Here is an 18,689-nt window from a genome sequence, read left to right on the forward strand (position 1 = left end):
TTCATGGTGACATTACCTTACTGCCTTAATGCTAGCTGATCATAGTAACGTTAGGTGTTCACGGTGACATTAGCTTACTGCCTTAATGCTAGCTGATCATAGTAACGTTAGGTGTTCTCTTTGACATTAGCTTACTGCCTTATTGCTAGCTGATCATAGTAACGTTAGGTGTTCACGGTGACATTAGCTTACTGCCTTAATCCTAGCTGATCATAGTAACGTTAGGTGTTCTCTTTGACATTAGCTTACTGCCTTAATGCTAGCTGATCATAGTAACGTTAGGTGTTCTCTTTGACATTAGCTTACTGCCTTAATGCTAGCTGATCATAGTAACGTTAGGTGTTCACGGTGACATTAGCTTACTGCCTTAATGCTAGCTGATCATAGTAACGTTAGGTGTTCACGGTGACATTAGCTTACTGCCTTAATGCTAGCTGATCATAGTAACGTCAGGTGTTCTCTTTGACATTAGCTTACTGCCTTAATGCTAGCTGATCATAGTAACGTTAGGTGTTCACGGTGACATTAGCTTACTGCCTTAATGCTAGCTGATCATAGTAACGTCAGGTGTAACAGTAAAATTGATAAAAGCTAAAAAAAATCAGGTGATTGTAGTGACTATAGCTGATCACAGCGACGCTAGTTGATTGTTTGCTGTAATGTTAGCCGATCGCTGAGAGATGAACTGATTGCGGCGATGTTAGCTCATCTCCGTAGCGTTAGTTACTTCCAGTGACGTTAGCTGATTATACAAGCATTAGATGATCAGCGTTATCTGATGTTTATGGCACTTTGTAATATTTAAAGAGAGAAAAAAGCAGATGAGCGAACAGAAAGAGATAACTGTAAACAAAAAAGCAATATAGTTTCTGGGGGGGGGGAAATGGAACTATAACGTGATCAGAGTGATGGGAAATTAGCAATTAGTGTACATTATATATTAAGTAGGTGAAGATTTTAATCCCTTTTGTTCCACACAGTGAGCAATCCTACTACATACTAGCCTACTACTAGAAGTAGTATGTACTCCGCCGTGTACACTCCGCAGTACGCGAGTACGCCGTTTCAATCAGAGCGGAGATCTACTGCGTTCCACACCGCTTACTGCAGTACGGAGTAGTAGGGGGATGTAGTACGGATTCATTATTAACCTTAATGAAATGCGTACTATTTCCTGACATTAATGCTGTAGTATGCAGTATGCCGTGAAGAAAGCAGAGAGCTCAGGGCGGGAAGGAAAGAAAGAAAGAAGAAAAAAAAAAAAAAAAAATAGTAGCACGCGTGCGCCTCACGCGCGCATTTCCAGTCGCTCGGCTCGGCGCGCGTGCAGCCGAAGAAAAGCCAGGCGCGTGAGGAGAAGCTGAGAAAACAAAACAAAAAAAAAAAGTAAGTCATATAATTATCATATAAAGATACGATTCTTTTCGGTATTACTGTGCTGCTCTGTTATTCTGACAGTCCTGTGAACATTTATTCAAACGCTTCGATGTAAGGTGCTCACTTTTCTTTTTATTTAACAAATACACACTCGCTTCAGGATGTGCTAACGGTTTCTGTTATGCTAGCTACGATGCTAAAAAAAAAAAAAATCGAAAAAACATATACCTTTTTATCAGGTAAAGTATGCTCAGATTTCTTTGTTCATTCAAATGAAACCAATACATGTCGTAGATTCATCTAGTCCTATGGCTATAAGTAGCTTATTATCAAATCTGACAGGCTGCATACTAAATCAAGTTCAGAATCCAGTGCCAGCTTTCGTTGTGTCAAAACTTTTGGTCAGGATGCCTTTGTATCACATTATTCCAGCTGAAAGGTCATTGCCTCTTTATGCTGCCAATCACAGCCTGCCTCTGCTCATTGAAATACAACTGCTAAATGGCTGTTAAAGGTTACCCTACTTTGCAAGCAGACTGCTGTGATTTATTCTCTCTCTCTCCCCCTCTCTCTCTCTGTCTCTGCCTCTGTCTCTCTCTCTCTCTCTCTCTCTCTCTCTCTCGGAGAATTTTCCAGAAACGTGGAGCATCATTTTCCTTTTCGGTCATCCTATATAAAATGAGATGGAAATGCGAAAACGTAGCATTTCATGGGGTCCCGATATCCAAAGTCGTGGATAGGCGCGAGTAAAATACGGTATTTTATTCCCCCCTAAGAGCTTAATAGCTGTAATTAAGTGATGAGTATTATGTCTCTGTCATTAAAACAATATCACGCCTTCTGATGCGCATCTCATCATGAAACAAGTAAGGAGTGAAACAAGAAAGTCATGATTTTTTAGTCATAAGTGGCTCATTTACACCCTGCACGAGACCCCAGTCCAGTGTAAGGGTCAAGGACACACATTCATACGCGTCTAGGGGTATAGACCTCCGTCCCATCATGGCCGTCGAAATGATTTCTGATTGATTAACGTTAACGTTAGGGTTAGGGTTAGGGATAGACCTCGCTTTTTTTTTTTTTTACTATTTTTCATCCGTATACAGGAAAAGGTACACTTTTTTAAAAAATAGATAGCAGTCCTTTCCTTGAGAAAGCCATGTCTCATTCAGCTAGTAATTTAATTAAGGATCTAATGATCATCCTAGCATGGTAACTAAGGTTTCATTTGCAGGTTTTATTGGCATCGCAAAGTGTTTATGAACTTGTTATGAATAGATTTTTATATGAAATAGGCCAACGTGTTTGATTAACTGGAAAGGGGTATAAGCAGTGCTTTCCTAATCAAGTTTAGAATCACTTCAGATAATGTAAGGTAAGAAACTCACAGCAGACCGTCTTATTCCGCTTACACCGATCAGGTGTAACATTATGACCACCTGCGTAATATTGTTTTGGTTCTGACCCGTCCTGCACTGTGTATTCTGACACCTTTCTATCAGAACCAGCATTAACTTCTTCAGCAGTTTGAGCAACAGTAGCTCGTCCGTTGGATCGGATCACACGGGTCAGCCTTCTCTCCCCACGTGCATCAATGAGCCTTGACCGCCCATGACCCTGTCGCTGGTTCACCACTGTTCCTTCCTTGGACCACTTTTGATAGATACTGACCACTGCAGACCGGGAACACCCCACAAGAGCTGCTGTCTTGGAGATGCTCTGATCCAGTGGTCTAGCCATCACAATTTGGCCCATCGTCAAACTCGCTCAAATCCTTACGCTTGTCCATTTTTCCTGCTTCTAATACATCAACTTTGAGGACAAAATGTTCACTATGCTGCCTAATATATCCCACCCACTAACAGGTGCCATGATGAGGAGATCATCAGTCTTATTCACGGCACCTCTCACTGGTCATAATGTTATGGCTGATTGGTGTATGTTACAGCAATTTGGCAACAAGTACAATGTACAATTCATCAATAAATTCCTCATTTTAACAGTATAGTTAGATTTGACGTTATGGAACATCTGAGAGAGACTTTGCAGTAGTTCCTGTTATCACTCATGTCATGTTAAAGTTACGATAATTGGGCCTCACCAGCCTCTCTCTCTCTCATAAAAAATGCATCATTTTACCAAGCAAGCAGATAGCATTTCATTTTTGGCATACACCCTTATCCAGAGTGACTGACAGTTTATCTCATTTGATACAACTGAGCAATTAAGGGCCTTGTTCAGGGACCCAGCAGTGGCAGCTTGGTGGAGTTGGGATTTGAACCCACAACCTTCTGATCAGTAGTGTTCCAATACCGCAACCACTTAGCTACCACACTCCCCCAAACACAATGATATCAAAGAATGCTTTCAAAACTGTTAAATAAACATTTCCTTATAAAGAAGTGGTAGACTTAAAGACATAAATTTCCCTGTGCATGAGCTGTTCCTGTTCAAAATAACATATATCGTTCATCATCAATATTAACATAATGTTCATGTTACAGCCAGAACTACTATCTGAACCTTCTCACCAATCAGGTTTGAGAATGCAATAGTGCCGTGGTATAAAGAGGAAATCCGATCACAGCAGCAATACTCTAGGGAAGAGTTCATCAACCAGCACATCATGCTCTGGAAAAAGACTAAATTCCTCTGCAGGCTGAACTGAAATGTTTTTATTATATATTATTTAGCTGAAGATAGCTCAATGAACTAGCTCAGAAAGGAGAGCGCTTCCACAGATTTTTGTCGATTGTTAATTTTATTTTCCGTCTACTGTGTGACTAGCAAACATATGAGATGTGACTACAAAAGCAAAATGGTTTACTGAGCAAAGAAATAGTCTCTGCTACAGGGACTAACATGTCTTATTCGTGATCGTCTGAATTCAAAAGTGTTAATGTGAAACTCAGCAAAACATAACCACTTCAAACTCAAATAAACTTTATGTAATTTTATGTAAAAATGTTCGGAGACTTTACAAAGTTTAGTCACATCCTCCAGAATTAGCAATTACAACGTTGAAGTATCATTAGCAGTGTTTTTCTGAGGAAAACAAACTCAAGTGATTGTAAAAATCTGCAAGAATCCTAGCACCAAAGCGCTCAAGGACTTGAATGATCATTAGGTAGAAGGATGTTAGCGAAGGCATCTTAGGCTTGTCTATCAGAGTGATTTATTGATTTCATCAAGATAGGATTTGGAATTATTTAAATAAAAATAAATCAATAATAAACCTGAGCTCTCAGCACTGCTTACATTCACGTAGACCTAACATCCTACATGAGCCATCAACCTGATTGTAATCTTGTTTTTGGAAGCTTTCAGGACTGAAATTGATGCACAGCATATGTCCACAGTCTCAAAATGTTCACTCACTGGCACAGGCACATCAGCGTCTGCCAAGTTTTAGGAGTTGAGCTGCACTACGCTGGTCTCTAAAAATAATCAGACAGGAATATAGTACTGAGGATGTGTGGGACTTGAGACTCATTCCTGTCTTACAAAGGCATTTCCATCGCAATTAGTCGTAAGGCCTTTTGGGCTTGCACTTTAAAGAGACTTATCCCTGGCTCCCAGCTGTAATCTCAACGCTCTCTCCATCTTCTTACTTTCCTTCTCATTATATTTTGGCATTTCTCTTATAATAGCATCTTAAAACCTTGATAATTGAAATAAGCTTTCTCTGATGAAGGGTGTTTTTGCAGGGACATTTTGTTTGGTATGCATTAGAGAGGGTGCTTCCACTGCCCTGACCTTAACTACTCAGAATTTTTCCACTATCTGTTGGCTTTCGGGTTGTTAGAGTGCCAATGTTACTCACAGTGTATGATAGGACAGCTGATTTTTCAAAATACGATTGGATTCATACGATTATTGTCTTACTATTTTGTCATTATTGTCATTAAACACAGATCAGGCATAAAATTATGACCACCTGCCTTATATTGTTTTGGTCCCCTTTTTGCTGACAAAACAGCCCTGACCCGTCCTGCACTGAGTATTTTGACACCTTTCTATCAGAACCAGCATTCAGCAGTTTGAGCAACAGTAGCTCGTCTGTTGGATCGGATCACACGGGCCAGCCTTCTCTCCCCACGTGCATCAATGAGCCTTGGGCGCCCATGACCCTGTCGCCGGTTCACCACTGTTCCTTCCTTGGACCACTTTTGATAGATACTGACCACTGCAGACCGGGAACACCCCACAAGAGGTGCAGTTTTGGAGATGCTCTGATCCAGTGGTCTAGCCATCACAATTTGGTCCTTCATCAAACTCGCTCAAATCCTTACGCTTGTCCATTTTTCCTGCTTCTAACACATCAACTCTGAGGACAAAATGTTCACTTGCTGCCTAATATATCCCACCCACTAACAGGTGCCATGATGAGTAGTAAGCTTATGCAGTATTGATTTTTCCCAGCTTGTGATGATTAGTAATGGACAAATCAAAAACTTAAAAATGCACAGATCATTCCAGATTCATATATGGCTCATGTTCCGTTTTATTGAAGAAGAAAAGATTGCTTTTTTTGGTGTATTTTTTGAATGATAACTTGTGGTAGTGTACATTCGTTTGGACTCACAATATTGCACCTCCGTTTCTCAGCGCAGGGGACGAGACTGCACTTAAACTCCTTTTTCTGAATGAGTTTTTTGTAGAAAAATCATTTGACAAAGTTCACACAGAGAATGTCTTGCATAGAATGTCTTTGTATGCTGTAGCTTTACAATTTCTCTTCACTGGAACTAAGAGGCCAAAAACCTGTTCCAGCATGACAATGCCCCTAATCGCAAAGCAACCGCCGTGAAGACACGGTATGTTAAGGTTGAAGTGAAAGAACTCGAGTGACCTGCACAGAGCCTCCACTCTGACTCAACCTTGCTTTAGGATGAACTGGAACACCGACTGCACCCCAGACCTCCTCACCTAACATCACTGCCAGATCTCACTAATGCTCTCGGGGCTGAATTTAAACAAATCACCACAACCACGCTCCAACATCTAGTGTAAAGCCTTCCCAGAAGAGAAGAGTGGAGCTTATTATGACAACAAAGGGGGAAGTGGATATTCAGCAAACACATTTTCAGGTGTCTACAAACTTTTGGCCAAATGTCAGTTGTGAAGTTGTGATATTTTTAGACTTGTTTATCATACTGTCAGAATTTCAGACCGTGTTTGGAACAGGAAAATCTTACATATTAGCAGTAATGAGACCTTGTTTAGTACTTGTCCAGATGTTGTGTGCATGTTTAATCAAACCAGTGAAGTCCCCAAATTAAATTCCAGAAATTACAGGCTTACTTCCTGCAAAACATCCGATTAGCCCGAAATATTGAGCTCATGCATACTAATTCATCCTGCTTAGAGGGGATTGTGTTTATATTAAACCTTTGCAGGCGCTTTCTTTTTTTATTCCTTTTTTTTTTTTTGTAGTCAGTAGTGCTAGTCGGCTAATTGTCTCCAGCATTCAGCAAGCTGCGTTTGTTTTGGTAACAGACGGCCCGAGGTCTCGCCTACACACCGCGGTTTGCCTGGTGATCTTGTGAATATTTAATATCATACTCATGCAATCCTTGCAAAATTGAAAAGTAGTCGAGCACAAAGAATGGCCCGCCGCACCTCCACTTCAAAAGAAAACCCAAGAAGAACAACAGTAATGAAATTTCAAACAGCACCCAGGCTCATCTGTATGTGTACCCGTGAGCTGAATTCAGGGTTGCTATGGAAATGATAGTCTCTGCTACAACCGTCGCCGACCCCGAACTAGTGGAAGCGTCCACAGAAAGAGCCTTCGCTCTGCGATATCAAAGTGCTCCAGTCTGCAGAAAAAGGGAGGAGGTGCAGACTTGAGACAGCATCTTGAGTGTAATTGGGTCATGACACAATTTCGGCATGTGGAGATCCAATTTGATGATCGCTGCGCTGACGCCGAGGTGAGATTTGTAGGTCTCGGAGTTCGCGTGCTTTGCTGAATGTTCATTTATCCGTCTGCAATAAAAAAAGAATCGCATTTCAGCGCGGTACAAATAATCTGTCACGTTAGCAGGTGTTGCAGCAAGAAAATCAATATGTCAAGCCCAGTGTGAATATGGGCTCCTCTTAATCAACTCATTGCTTCCTTTAGAGAATGGAAACAAAGAACTCATCACCTCTGACAGAGAAGTCTGAAGCACTTACTGTTATGTTGGTGAATATCTGCATTGTGCTTCTTGAACAGAGCGTAATTATATATATATAAAAAAAAATTCCAGAAGTGGCACATATGAATTATGACCTACCGATCTTCACACATTTTAAATAGGACATCTGCTTTTGCGCTAATCCGAGTACAAATAAAAAAAGAAAATCTGTCAAAAATATCCAAAAATGATTCTGTTTTTTTTACTGCAATAAATCTGAAAAAGTAGCAGATGCTAAATATAGCAGATGAGCCAATCAACACTTGAATCTGGATATCATAGATATTTTTATATTTTATCTGTAAAAATATGTCTTATATATTTTTATATTCATATATATGATATTAGCCGCTGCCCTGAAAGTCCCGCCACCTTTCCAAAATCTCACATTAGTAGTATTTTGGCCAGTGCCCTTGCTTTCTGTCGGGGTAAACAGAGAACTTTTTGAGGTCATTCACATGAAATAAAAACTATTGGAGGAATACTGTTATTTCTGAGTGAGCTAACATTAGAGATTAGTATGTAGAATATCCTCCTTAATGGCCGAGGTAAACAGAATCAGTTGATGGGAGACACATTGTGGGAGGTGTGAAGAAAACCTCAAAACAGCAGTCAATGACATCATCAGCACCCGCCACAGGGCAGGGGTGAAGGTCTCACAATCCACTGTTGGTAAAACTCTCTGAGAGCAGAGATATCGAGGCCATACCACAGGAGGCAAACCACTCATCAGCAGTAAGAGTCAGAAGGTCAGATTGGAATTCACAAAGAAGTGCAGAGATGAGCCACAAAAGTTCTGGAAACGAGATTAACCTTTACCAAAGTGAAGGAAAGGACAGAGTGTGGAGAAAGAAAGGATCCAAAACATACACACTCATCAGTCAAGCACAGTGGAGGTAGTGTCATGGCTGGGGCTTGCATGGCTGCTTCTGGAGCAGGCTCACTAATCTTTATTGATGATGTAACTCATGACGGGAGCAGCAGAATGAATTCAGAAGTCTACAGAAACATTCTGTCTGCCAATTTACAGAGAAATGCATCCAAACGAATTGGAAGGAATTTCATCATGCAGCCAAGACAATAACGCAAAACACACTGCCAACACAACAAAGGGCTTCATCAGGGGGGAAAGTGGAAGGTTTTAGACTGGCCAAGTCAATCAGTAGACCTTAACCCATCTAAACAGCGTTTCACCTCCGGATGAGGAGACTGATAGGAAAACATCCCTGAAAACAAACAACAGCTGAAAGAAAAAGCAGAACAAAAGAAGAATGAAATGGTTTGGTGATGTCAGTGGTGATGTCACTTTAATTGACTATTTAATTGAACAATGACAGTATTATAGGACTACTGTCCTAAACTACTGCTCTAAGTTGTTTTAAAAAATGAAGATGTAATTATATGTAAATATCAGGATCGGATTCTGAACTCTCATATTCATCTTTTAATCTCAAGCCCAGATGTCTTCAGTGTATAACAAAAACATAAGAATTAGCCTCGCTGGTCCAATGATTTTTGAAGGGACGTTTATTTATCAGTTAAATATTTTTATTTGGGATTATGTCGAGAATTTCAGGCAAGAATAGGCTGAAAATTGGGACCAAAAATAAATAGTGGTAGTATAAACAATTATAATTTTAATGGTGGTCTAATGATTATTAGTGATTTAAAAAATCTGTGTGAAATCCATTTCACAGTCTCTCCAAAAGACATTATACAAGCAATTTGTAAACCAAAAGCTTTCCTTTTTTTATTGTTTACTGCTGTGTATTACCTACATGGCTGGCAGATCTGAAATTAGTCTAAAATTGTACAAAAAATACAGCGCCTCAAGTTCTCCACTGATGCAACATCAGCAGCCAGCACTATAATAAGGGACGTCGGGCTGGAGCAGATTTACAGGAGACATTTAGGACACAGAAAATGGGAGAAATATGGAAGTCAGATACTGGAAAAACCATCAGGCTAAACGGGACTCCCCCAGAACCACATAAACACCACAGAGATAAACCAATAAAAACCACCGCAGAGCTGATTGAGAAAGAAAGTGCACACGTGTGATTTTGAGAGTAAGCAGCATTTGAGAACTGGGATGCTAATTAAATGGAAGTCAATAAAACGGATACCCGCTGTGCCGCCGTGGGCCTGGAGGAAAGGATGACAAAAGCAGCATTCAACTAAAACCCACTGGATCATACCAGGCTAATAGCTCAACTAAAGGATGAAATTAGTCCCAAAGTTAGTTCTAAGTTAAAGAGAAAAGAGAGAGACTAACTAATTGAAAGTTTGAAAGCGGAGCACGCGGATTGTAAATGACGGCCGTGGGCGCTTATAGGCCTACAGTTGATCTCAAGCTGTTCAAGCAGTTAATTAAAAAAAGACAGGGAGAGAAGTAGCGAAGCAAATCAGTTACAGATTGGAGAATTAATGTGCTTTGCGAGGCATGCCAGAAGAAAGCCGCTTGCTTCGTTAACTAGAAAACGCCCGCCTAAGGTTGAAGGAGGAAAAAAAAAAAAATCTAAATATGCTGTCCTTATTTATTTGTTAAACTATTATTAAAAGTAAACTATCCGTGCCTTCTATTTTGAAGGAAGAATGGGTAAACAATGAGACCTGTGCATCCTCTTCTATTGTTTCTATGGCAACACACCTCTGCATCGTTCAGGGGGAGGCGAGAAAAGGCGTCTGGAGAAATGTCTCTTTCCTTGAGCTCGCTTTTATGTTTCTGTCTCCTGGCGGATGGAACGTGACAGCTTGCCTTTAAACGATCAGGGAGATAGTAAAAGCCCAGAGTGGATGGCTGGGACTTCAACGCAAAGGCCTTGGGGAGCGAGCAATGCCTCAGAATACCCTTGCAAAAAGTATTCTTCACTGTTCACGTTTTATCCTTCATTGATAAGCCGTCCTGTGAGAGGTTTCAGAACGATCGTCTTGACTTTCACAGTTAATTGGAAAAGAGTCCGCGGTATAAAATTACTTTCCTTTAAATCCATATTAAAAGCTTCGGATCCTGTCTGCTATTGGACCTCCGTGGGGTGACATTAGAAAATGAATATAGCAAGTCTTGCTGTGATAGAGAGAACCCACCTCATTTACAGCATGATTGAGCTTGATTAAATGCTCAGCACTTTCAGGAGTCTGTGCCTACTTAACACTCCATCACCAGAGACCCAGAGCACTCCACCTGTAATGCGCCAGTCAAATCATTATTACAGTACAATTAGACGGCTTATGATGCAAAGACGCCTGCCAAAAACAGTTTTGGTAATCAAGTTTCTCAGCGACTCATCCGGTCAGGGAGCCGCCATCTGCCTAAAAGCAGAAGAATGACGCAGGACATTTTGTTTTTGGGGGGATTATAAAATGGTCGCATGTCTCCTGTGTTCGCGCGTACCCTAGCACTTTGAAGCTGTTTTGGTGCCACAGTAGGGTTTAGCAGTTAACACAGCATCCAATATTAATTAGGTTTGACTTTGATGAGTGCCAAAACCCAGTGCCGTGTCATGCTAACGGAGCGCAGGTCTCTGGTGAAATGAAGTGTCGGTGTAATGAGAAATCCATGATGCTGTACGACGCCGCATCGACGAATGCCTCGGTGGAATTGGCGTATTCCTTTGATGCCTTTCCTTGTAGGTGTCCTTGTAAGTGGGGGGGGAAACAAGGGAGTTGTTGCTTGGTGTAAGATAGGGAAGGGAGCAGATGGGGGGGAAGTGAGAAAGGTGGTTGCTTGGTTACTGATGGGATGCTAAGCTGTGCTACAACAACCCACTTCAAGCTAATTGTGTACACAGCTGAGGAGAGCCGCAGCAGAACGGTCGTGCAAAAATCGATTGCATCAACAGCAGTGCTGTTCTAAATGGAGCGCTATATCTCTCGCTCTGTTTCTCTCTCTCTCTCCCCCTCTCTCTCTCTCTCTCTCTCGTTCTCTGTCTGCTCAGATAAAAATAGGAGTAAAAAATACTCCTACGTGAACATCATTTGAAAGAGGGTCAGAGAGTGGGCTGAGTAGTGAAATGATTCAGTCATACTGAGACATGAAGTGAATGAGTAGTAGCATGCCGTTATGTCATAGTTTTTACTGTACGGCTTTAAACGATGGGCAGGTTGTAGAGGAATAAATGGGAACAGAGCGTTAAGTACAGTGTAATAAAATTAGTATTTTATGTTTAAACTTTCATGTGCTTGACCATTTCCATAAGATAGAGATGTTTAAGTTCTTATTATTTCATTTTGTATTCTTTTTTTTTTTCTTCAGCTGTTGTTGGCTCAAATTGCTTGCCATTTAAATAAAGTTACTTGTATATGCAGGGGAATTTGTGATTCCCCCGGAGATTATTTTAAAAATAAAGCACATCAGCAGAGTTAGAACAAGCACAATCTACCAAAATAACCAGTATGTTTCCAACTCCTTCAGAACTCCAAGGAAGTGGTCAATCAGGGCAATGGCGGTGCCCGCGGCTCACGAGTTCCACTGGCAGAACCTGGCACGCCTGTCAAGTGGGCGCGTGTATCACTCTCTAGCCGAAGTCGGAGGTCAGCTATACATGCTGGGGGGCTGTGACGCCACCGGACGAGCCACCAACTGCATGGAGCTCTACTGCCCAGAGGTGGACCAGTGGGTGAGTCTGCCCCCGATGCCTACGGCCAGAGCAGGTGCCGCTGTAGCGGTGTTAGGCAAGCAGCTTCTCGTGGTGGGAGGTGTAGGCAAGGAGCAGCGCCCTCTCAAAGCTGTGGAGGTCTACAACACCGAGGAGGGCAAGTGGAGGAAGAGGAGTTCGTTGAGGGAGGACTTGATGGGGCTCGCTGTTACTGTTAAAGGTGGGTTTTGTTTTGTTTTTTTTTCATTTTTAGTGATATGACTACATAAAGCATTTTAAAATAACAGCAGACTGACTGCTAAAAAGTTCACAGTAAATTAAGAACATTCCATCATTTTAAACTTTTAATTAAAATTTTATCTTCAACATGTTTTTATTCTGAGCAAGATAAATGATATAAAAGTGTACAGGACAAATTTTATTCACCCAAATCAGTTTAGACATAAGCGTCTGATGTTTTAGACACACGCAGGAAGGTGAAACATTCCTCTGTGCTTGTGTGCAATCAGACGGCAGAGCCTTCGCTGTTGGTGGAATGGGAGCAGACCTGCTGCCCAGAAGCGTTCTCCAGCAGTACGACCTTCGCAAGGACGTCTGGGCCCTTCTGCCGCCCATGCCCACCCCTCGCTATGATGCTAGCATCTGCCTTCAGGGATCCAAGATATATGTAGCAGGTTGTGTGTGTGTGTGTGTGTGTGTGTGTGTATATGAGAGTGAGAGAGAGAGAGAGACTTTATAACTGTCAGAGCATTTCAGAGACTTTTTTGTATGTGTGTGTGTGTGTATGTGTGTGTGTGCGCACATGCATTTGTACGCCTCTCTCCATCTGTCAGAACATTTCAAGGCTGTTCTGGTCTGTGTGTGTGTGTGTGTGTGTGTGTGTGATTGAGTGAATCCCCTTCTGCCTGTCAACCTATTTCACTGAAACTCCCCCTCTTCCCCAAGGTGGGCGTCAGTGTAAGCGTTTGGTAAAAGTATTTGAAGTTTTTGACACGGACAGCCGCACCTGGTCTTCGCTACCCAGCATGCCTTGTAAGAGATCCTATTCCGGGGTGCTGTGGGATAGCACAGGGCGCCTCTGCTGGCTGGGAGGTCTTCGTCAAGGAGGCATCCATCAAAGCTCCAAGTTCACCAAGAATGTCAGCATCTTTGACACCAGCCAGGGTATGATGTCATAAGTATCCGCCCACCCTTTTTCGTATTGTTGAGTGTTACAAGCAGGAACTGAGACGGACTTAATTGGAATTAACTACACAAACAGCTATTATGATCTGAAAAATTATTTATAAATAAAACAAAGTACAAGTTGTGTAAGTATTCACCCCATATATATAGCTATATATCTACTTGAATAGAGTCCAAATCTGTGGAATTGAAGTCTGCCAAGAAGAGGTATTGCACTTGTAAGTCAGTGACTGGGTGTAGAGGGGATTCGTTAGAGAAGCAGTCACACTTTTGCTGTAATTATACCGAGATTGAGGAATGAGAAATGAAAGGAAAATCCAACATGAAGTTTGTTATCATGATGTTGGCCCACTATGACCTCTTCAGTAGATCTTGGCATCAGTTCTACAAGTTCTACATGACTGTAGACCATTGCCTATAGATCTACATATGTCTTCATAATGAGGAGTTCCATGCACTAGTCCTCTGCATGCAGAGGGAAAAGTCACTGCAAATCAATCCAAAGTTCTGGTCTTAAAATCAGACTTTTCTAATATCCTAATGGGTGTGGTCTCAGGGTATAAGGGCTCATTGAATGGTTTAATGAGGATGTTGGGATATCAGACAGCGCTGTCTACCACCATCATCAAAACTCCAGTATAGTTCCAGAGAATTGCCCAACCCACCATACTAACAGACTGTAAACGGCATATTCCACATATAATATGTAAATCATGTGTAATGCACTTAGAATGCACTGTAGGTAAGAGTAATGGCAAAAAAAAAAAAACACTTAGTGAAAGATAAGTACGTGTTTACCGAAGTAAATCATTTTTTTCTTGGCAGAACTCATTTTCCAGGCAGAAGAAGGTAATTTTTCAAAATCAAACAGCAGACAGATCTGAAGGATCATTATATTGCACAACTTTATTCGCATTCAGAGATAACTGCCATTTTCTGTTCGATTTTGATTCACATTAGCTCCAGGGAAAAAAGCTTAAAGAAAAAAAAAGATGATGGGAAGAAACAAGGTGTGACAAAATGTAAGGCTAGCTGAAATGAGTTATTGATTTCTCTGCAGGTTCTTGCTGCTTGCTTTTGCCCTCTACTGTTTCCGTTCAAATGTGATCATTCCTAATCAGGCTCACCAAGCAGAAAAATCGCATAATACTCTGTTTTTTTCCCCACTCGCAGCCCCGAAGGTGCCTAGTATCTTGGGTAGGCGAAGGCAGTGGGTCATAGTTAAACCCTCTGCTCACTGCACACACACACTGCAGTAATAAATCATTTATCTTTTTTTAATTATTCCATTACTGCAGCATGTGTCACTCAACAGGTGTTGGAGGCGTGCTCAGAGGGAATCTGGAAGATTACGCCTTGATATCTAATTTCCCTCGGCTGGGAACTAAAAGAGGCAATAGAATAATAAATCTTGCAATCTAATATAACCCGCCTATAAGATCGATAAGATCTGGGTGTGCATTGCAGGAGGGTGATTCAACAACACTATTCAGAACCAGATGGCAATTCTTTATTTACAGAGCTGCTGCTCTTTTTAGTTCATCCTCATCGAGTCCATCTGTTCCACTGTCTTCACGCAGCCTGGCATGGAGATTTCAGGAAAATGACACTTGATAAGCAAGATAAACATGTTTATTTATTTTTTTTGTCTTATTTTTTTTAATGATTTACTACAAAGCCATTTTAATCCTATATCGGAAAACGTGTCCGACTATGTTTACAGTTCTCGGAATCGATTTCGAGAGACTTTAAGTGAGATTACCACCTTGTACCAAATAAATAAATAAATCTCACGATTTTGGCCAGCCACGGAGTAAAATCTATCCTGCCAAGAATCAATCAATATGTAGTGCAAAGTTGCTAAACTCCCCATTTTTCAGTCAAGGCAGGTAGCCGAGGCAAAAATCAACCACCCAGGCCATGCTGATTAATTTACTCAAAAAGCAAATAAGGGACTATTGGCTGAGAGGCCCATCCTAAAGAGCAAAGCTTGGCTTTCTCTCACTTCAGATTAATAACTGATTTGGGAAAGTTATTAGACCTGGGATTGCTTTATTGCAGCTACACATGCAAGCCAGCATGAAAAAGAAAGCTGTTGCAGCATTAGAGACAAAGAAAAAATATGGCTTTGGGCTCTGGAATCTATCCACCAATCTTCTTCTGTAGGCATCGTTGCTTCTTTTTTGGCAGCCAGATGAGTAATACGGAGTGTAAATAATATGCCAAAGTAATGTTTAATGTCTGACATGCAGAGAACTGAGAATCTCAGTTCTGCCTCCTCAAATTGTTCTGGCTCAGTGCTTTATTGCAAACTTGTCCTTACAATGACTATTACAGGAAATGAAATCCATTCTGTCAGATCTAATCATAGACAACTTCTTCTAAACACACAGTCTAGTCTTGAGCTGCTTCAGGAGTTTTCATACAACTTCCAGTTTTTCTACATTTACATATTTAGAGACGGTGTATGTATGAGATGACTAGCACGATGGCTTTGACAGCAGTGGTATTAGCATGAATGTTGATGCTTTGGAAGCTGATCTGTGAGCAGAGTGTGTGGATGAGGAGGTGAGAGAACTGGCCAGAGTAAAGGATTAAAGCAACACTGCACCATTCTCTTTAGGTAGAGATGAATCAGAGGTAAATCCCACTGCACCACTATCTGCAGGCAGTCAAACAGCATTGTGGAAAAGAGCACAGGAAAAACATTTCAATAACAGACTTTTAAAGCGAAGCTCAGAATTTCATTACAAAATACGTTTTGTAGATTATTCAGGGTGGAGGTTTCATTACTCTTTGGAGTAAATGGATGTGTAAATATTTGCCGCAGGATCTTGGTTGAAATCTGAAGAAACCGTTGCCATGAAGACAAAACGTGCAGACTTTGTAGCAGCCATCGTACGTGGAAGAATGCTTGTGGCCGGTGGACTGGGTATGTTTACAAAAAAAAAAATCTACCTGTGTTGATTCATATTCAAGAGCTGTAAGTCTTTATATTGTTTCTGTTACCTGTTTTCTCACCTGTAGGTCATCAGCCCTCGATGCTGGATACTGTCGAGGCTTTCCATCCTGAAAAAAGAAAATGGGAGAGTCTGGCTCCCATGACAACCCCACGCTGCTCCGCATCCAGCATCGTTATCCGTGACCGCCTGTTGGTGGTGGGGGGCGTCAATCAAATCCCAAGCTCCGCCCATGAGATTCTTTACGTGAAGGAGGAAGAGGTTGTTTAGCCGCTCTGTAGCCCGGGAAAATTTTGCCTTCATCATGACAGTAGACTGCTAAACACGCTTGCCTGTTATAGAATCTTCGATAGGAAAATTATATAGAAAACAAATAATGTAAAGTCCAAAGCACAAAGTTTTCAGCTATAGCTCTCATTGTTCAATTCTACAGCACACACACACACAGACAGGACAAAAGACAATCCACTTGTCAATATGAATACTGTAGACAAGCATGTGAGAGTGTAGTTTATATTATCTACGTCATGTATTTTAAAGTGACCAAGTGTTGGATTCTGTGTTTATCTAAAGAAATTTGTCTTCTGAGATATTTGCAGGTATTTTTGTAGTTTTATCTAAAACTGTCAGGTTGTTATCGCTGTGGGTTTGTACTCCCGACTATGGCCTTGAGAATTCTTTCCGTTTCTCTCTCACAAAGTGAAGTTTATAGCTGAAACAGGTGCACCGTTGGGGTAGCCTAGACAAATTACTCTTCATGTCAGCTGTTTTCGTGCCTGCACTTTGAGAATTGTGATGTATTGTAATGAGCTCCTTAGGATATGAATATCTGACTGTTTCTTCGGAATTTTCTGTTTCAGAATAGCTTGTTGGATATTTATCTCGCAGTATGATCCATAGTGTAGCTCTGGGGGACATGCCAGATAATTTATAATAATAGATTGTATAATAATGGGCCTCATTTATCAGGCGTTTAGTAAAGTTGTGTGTAAATGCTTTCCTCGGCCAAACTGAATTGCAAATTCTTAAACTAAAAAGTTTGGAAAATGGAAATGATGAATTTGTGACTAAATGTTGAAAGAGCGCCATCTAAGTGCGATCGGCGCGAAATCTTCCGGTAATGCAGCTCAGCCATTGCATCACTTAGGCTAACTTTAGACACACACTAACTTTTCTTCCCGTTATAGGTTTAATTTCTGCTTTCTTTCATAATATGAAATGACGGAATTCCACAAAATGATTATTGCATTTGTTTGTAAAGTAAATAAATAAGTGATTTAAACTTGACATATCCACTGCATGCATAAAATAAAACTAGAGCAATCCATCACCAATTAAGATATAATAAGAAAAGATAAGATACACCGATCAGGCATAACATTATGAGCAGTGAGAGGTGAAGTGAATAAGACTGAGTATCTCCTCATCATGGCACCTGTTAGTGGGTGGGATATATTAGGCAGCAAGTCAACATTTTGTCCTCAAAGTTGATGTTAGAAGCAGGAAAAATGGACAAGCGTAAGGATTTGAGCGAGTTTGACCAAAGGACCAAAATGTGATGGCTAGACCACTGGATCAGAGCATCTCCAAAACTGCAGCTCTTGTGGGGCGTTCCCGGTCTGCAGTGGTCAGTATCTATCAAAAGTGGTCCAAGGAAGGAACAGTGGTGAACCGGCGACAGGTTCATGGACGGTCAAGGCTCATTGATGCACGTGGGGAGAGAAGGCTGGACCGTGTGATCCGATCCAACAGATGAGCTACTGTTGCTGAAGAAGTTAATGCTGGTTCTGATAGAAAGGTGTCAGAATACACAGTGCAGGACGGGTCAGGGCTGTTTTGGCAGCAACACACTATTAGGCAGGTGGTCATAATGTTATGTCTGATGGGTGTAAGAACTTTATTAATCCAGGTGGAACTTATTTTGCCAGAGACTGCTTCAGATTACAAGAAAAATAAATATAAATGAAATATTCTATACATTGAAAGTGTCTGCAAAAGTACAAAAAATATATACCTTTTAAAGCCGATCAATCAAAGCTTTTATAGGATACAACCATTTTCCCCCTGCTAACTGGATTTTTATTCTTTCTTGTGTAAAAGCATGAATGAATAAATATGCAGTTTGATAAATGAGGCCCAGAGTGTTTATGATTCCAGGTTTTTGGACTGAAAGTGTTACTCTTAGTACAGAAAGCTATGTATTATGGGAGACAGATTAACGATTATGCACCGTTATGAGTCGGATGAAAAAGTGACTTTTCTTGTCAGTATTTGTATTACGGAAAATCAGCCACAGCAATAAAAGTCCAGCACAATGTAACAAAAACAGATTTTGTAGAAAGGACTGCACCATCACATTACAGCCATTAAACAAGCTATGTTGCTCA

General features: G+C 41.0%; 1 protein-coding gene across 1 annotated transcript; it reads left to right on the top strand.

Moving 5' to 3' along the window:
- The first annotated feature begins 1,085 nt into the window (after positions 1-1,085).
- klhdc8a (kelch domain containing 8A) lies at positions 1,086-18,689 on the top strand. The gene is made up of 6 exons (XM_058373133.1): positions 1,086-1,386; positions 11,974-12,377; positions 12,667-12,831; positions 13,103-13,321; positions 16,173-16,274; positions 16,370-18,689. The coding sequence occupies exons 2-6, from the start codon at positions 12,002-12,004 to the stop codon at positions 16,570-16,572; spliced, it is 1,065 nt and encodes a 354-aa protein (XP_058229116.1). The 5' UTR covers positions 1,086-1,386; positions 11,974-12,001; the 3' UTR covers positions 16,573-18,689.

Source organism: Hemibagrus wyckioides, linkage group LG21 (genome assembly GCF_019097595.1).
Source record: "Hemibagrus wyckioides isolate EC202008001 linkage group LG21, SWU_Hwy_1.0, whole genome shotgun sequence".
Taxonomy (NCBI): domain Eukaryota; kingdom Metazoa; phylum Chordata; class Actinopteri; order Siluriformes; family Bagridae; genus Hemibagrus; species Hemibagrus wyckioides.

Bases quoted from the DNA above. Each gene is read 5' to 3' on its own strand.
- klhdc8a (XM_058373133.1), top strand. From the start codon at position 12,002: ATGGCGGTGCCCGCGGCTCACGAGTTCCACTGGCAGAACCTGGCACGC. The intron at 12,378-12,666 runs GTGGGTTTTGTT...GTGTGCAATCAG, and splicing joins GCTCGCTGTTACTGTTAAAG to ACGGCAGAGCCTTCGCTGTT. The intron at 12,832-13,102 runs GTTGTGTGTGTG...CTCTTCCCCAAG, and splicing joins ATCCAAGATATATGTAGCAG to GTGGGCGTCAGTGTAAGCGT.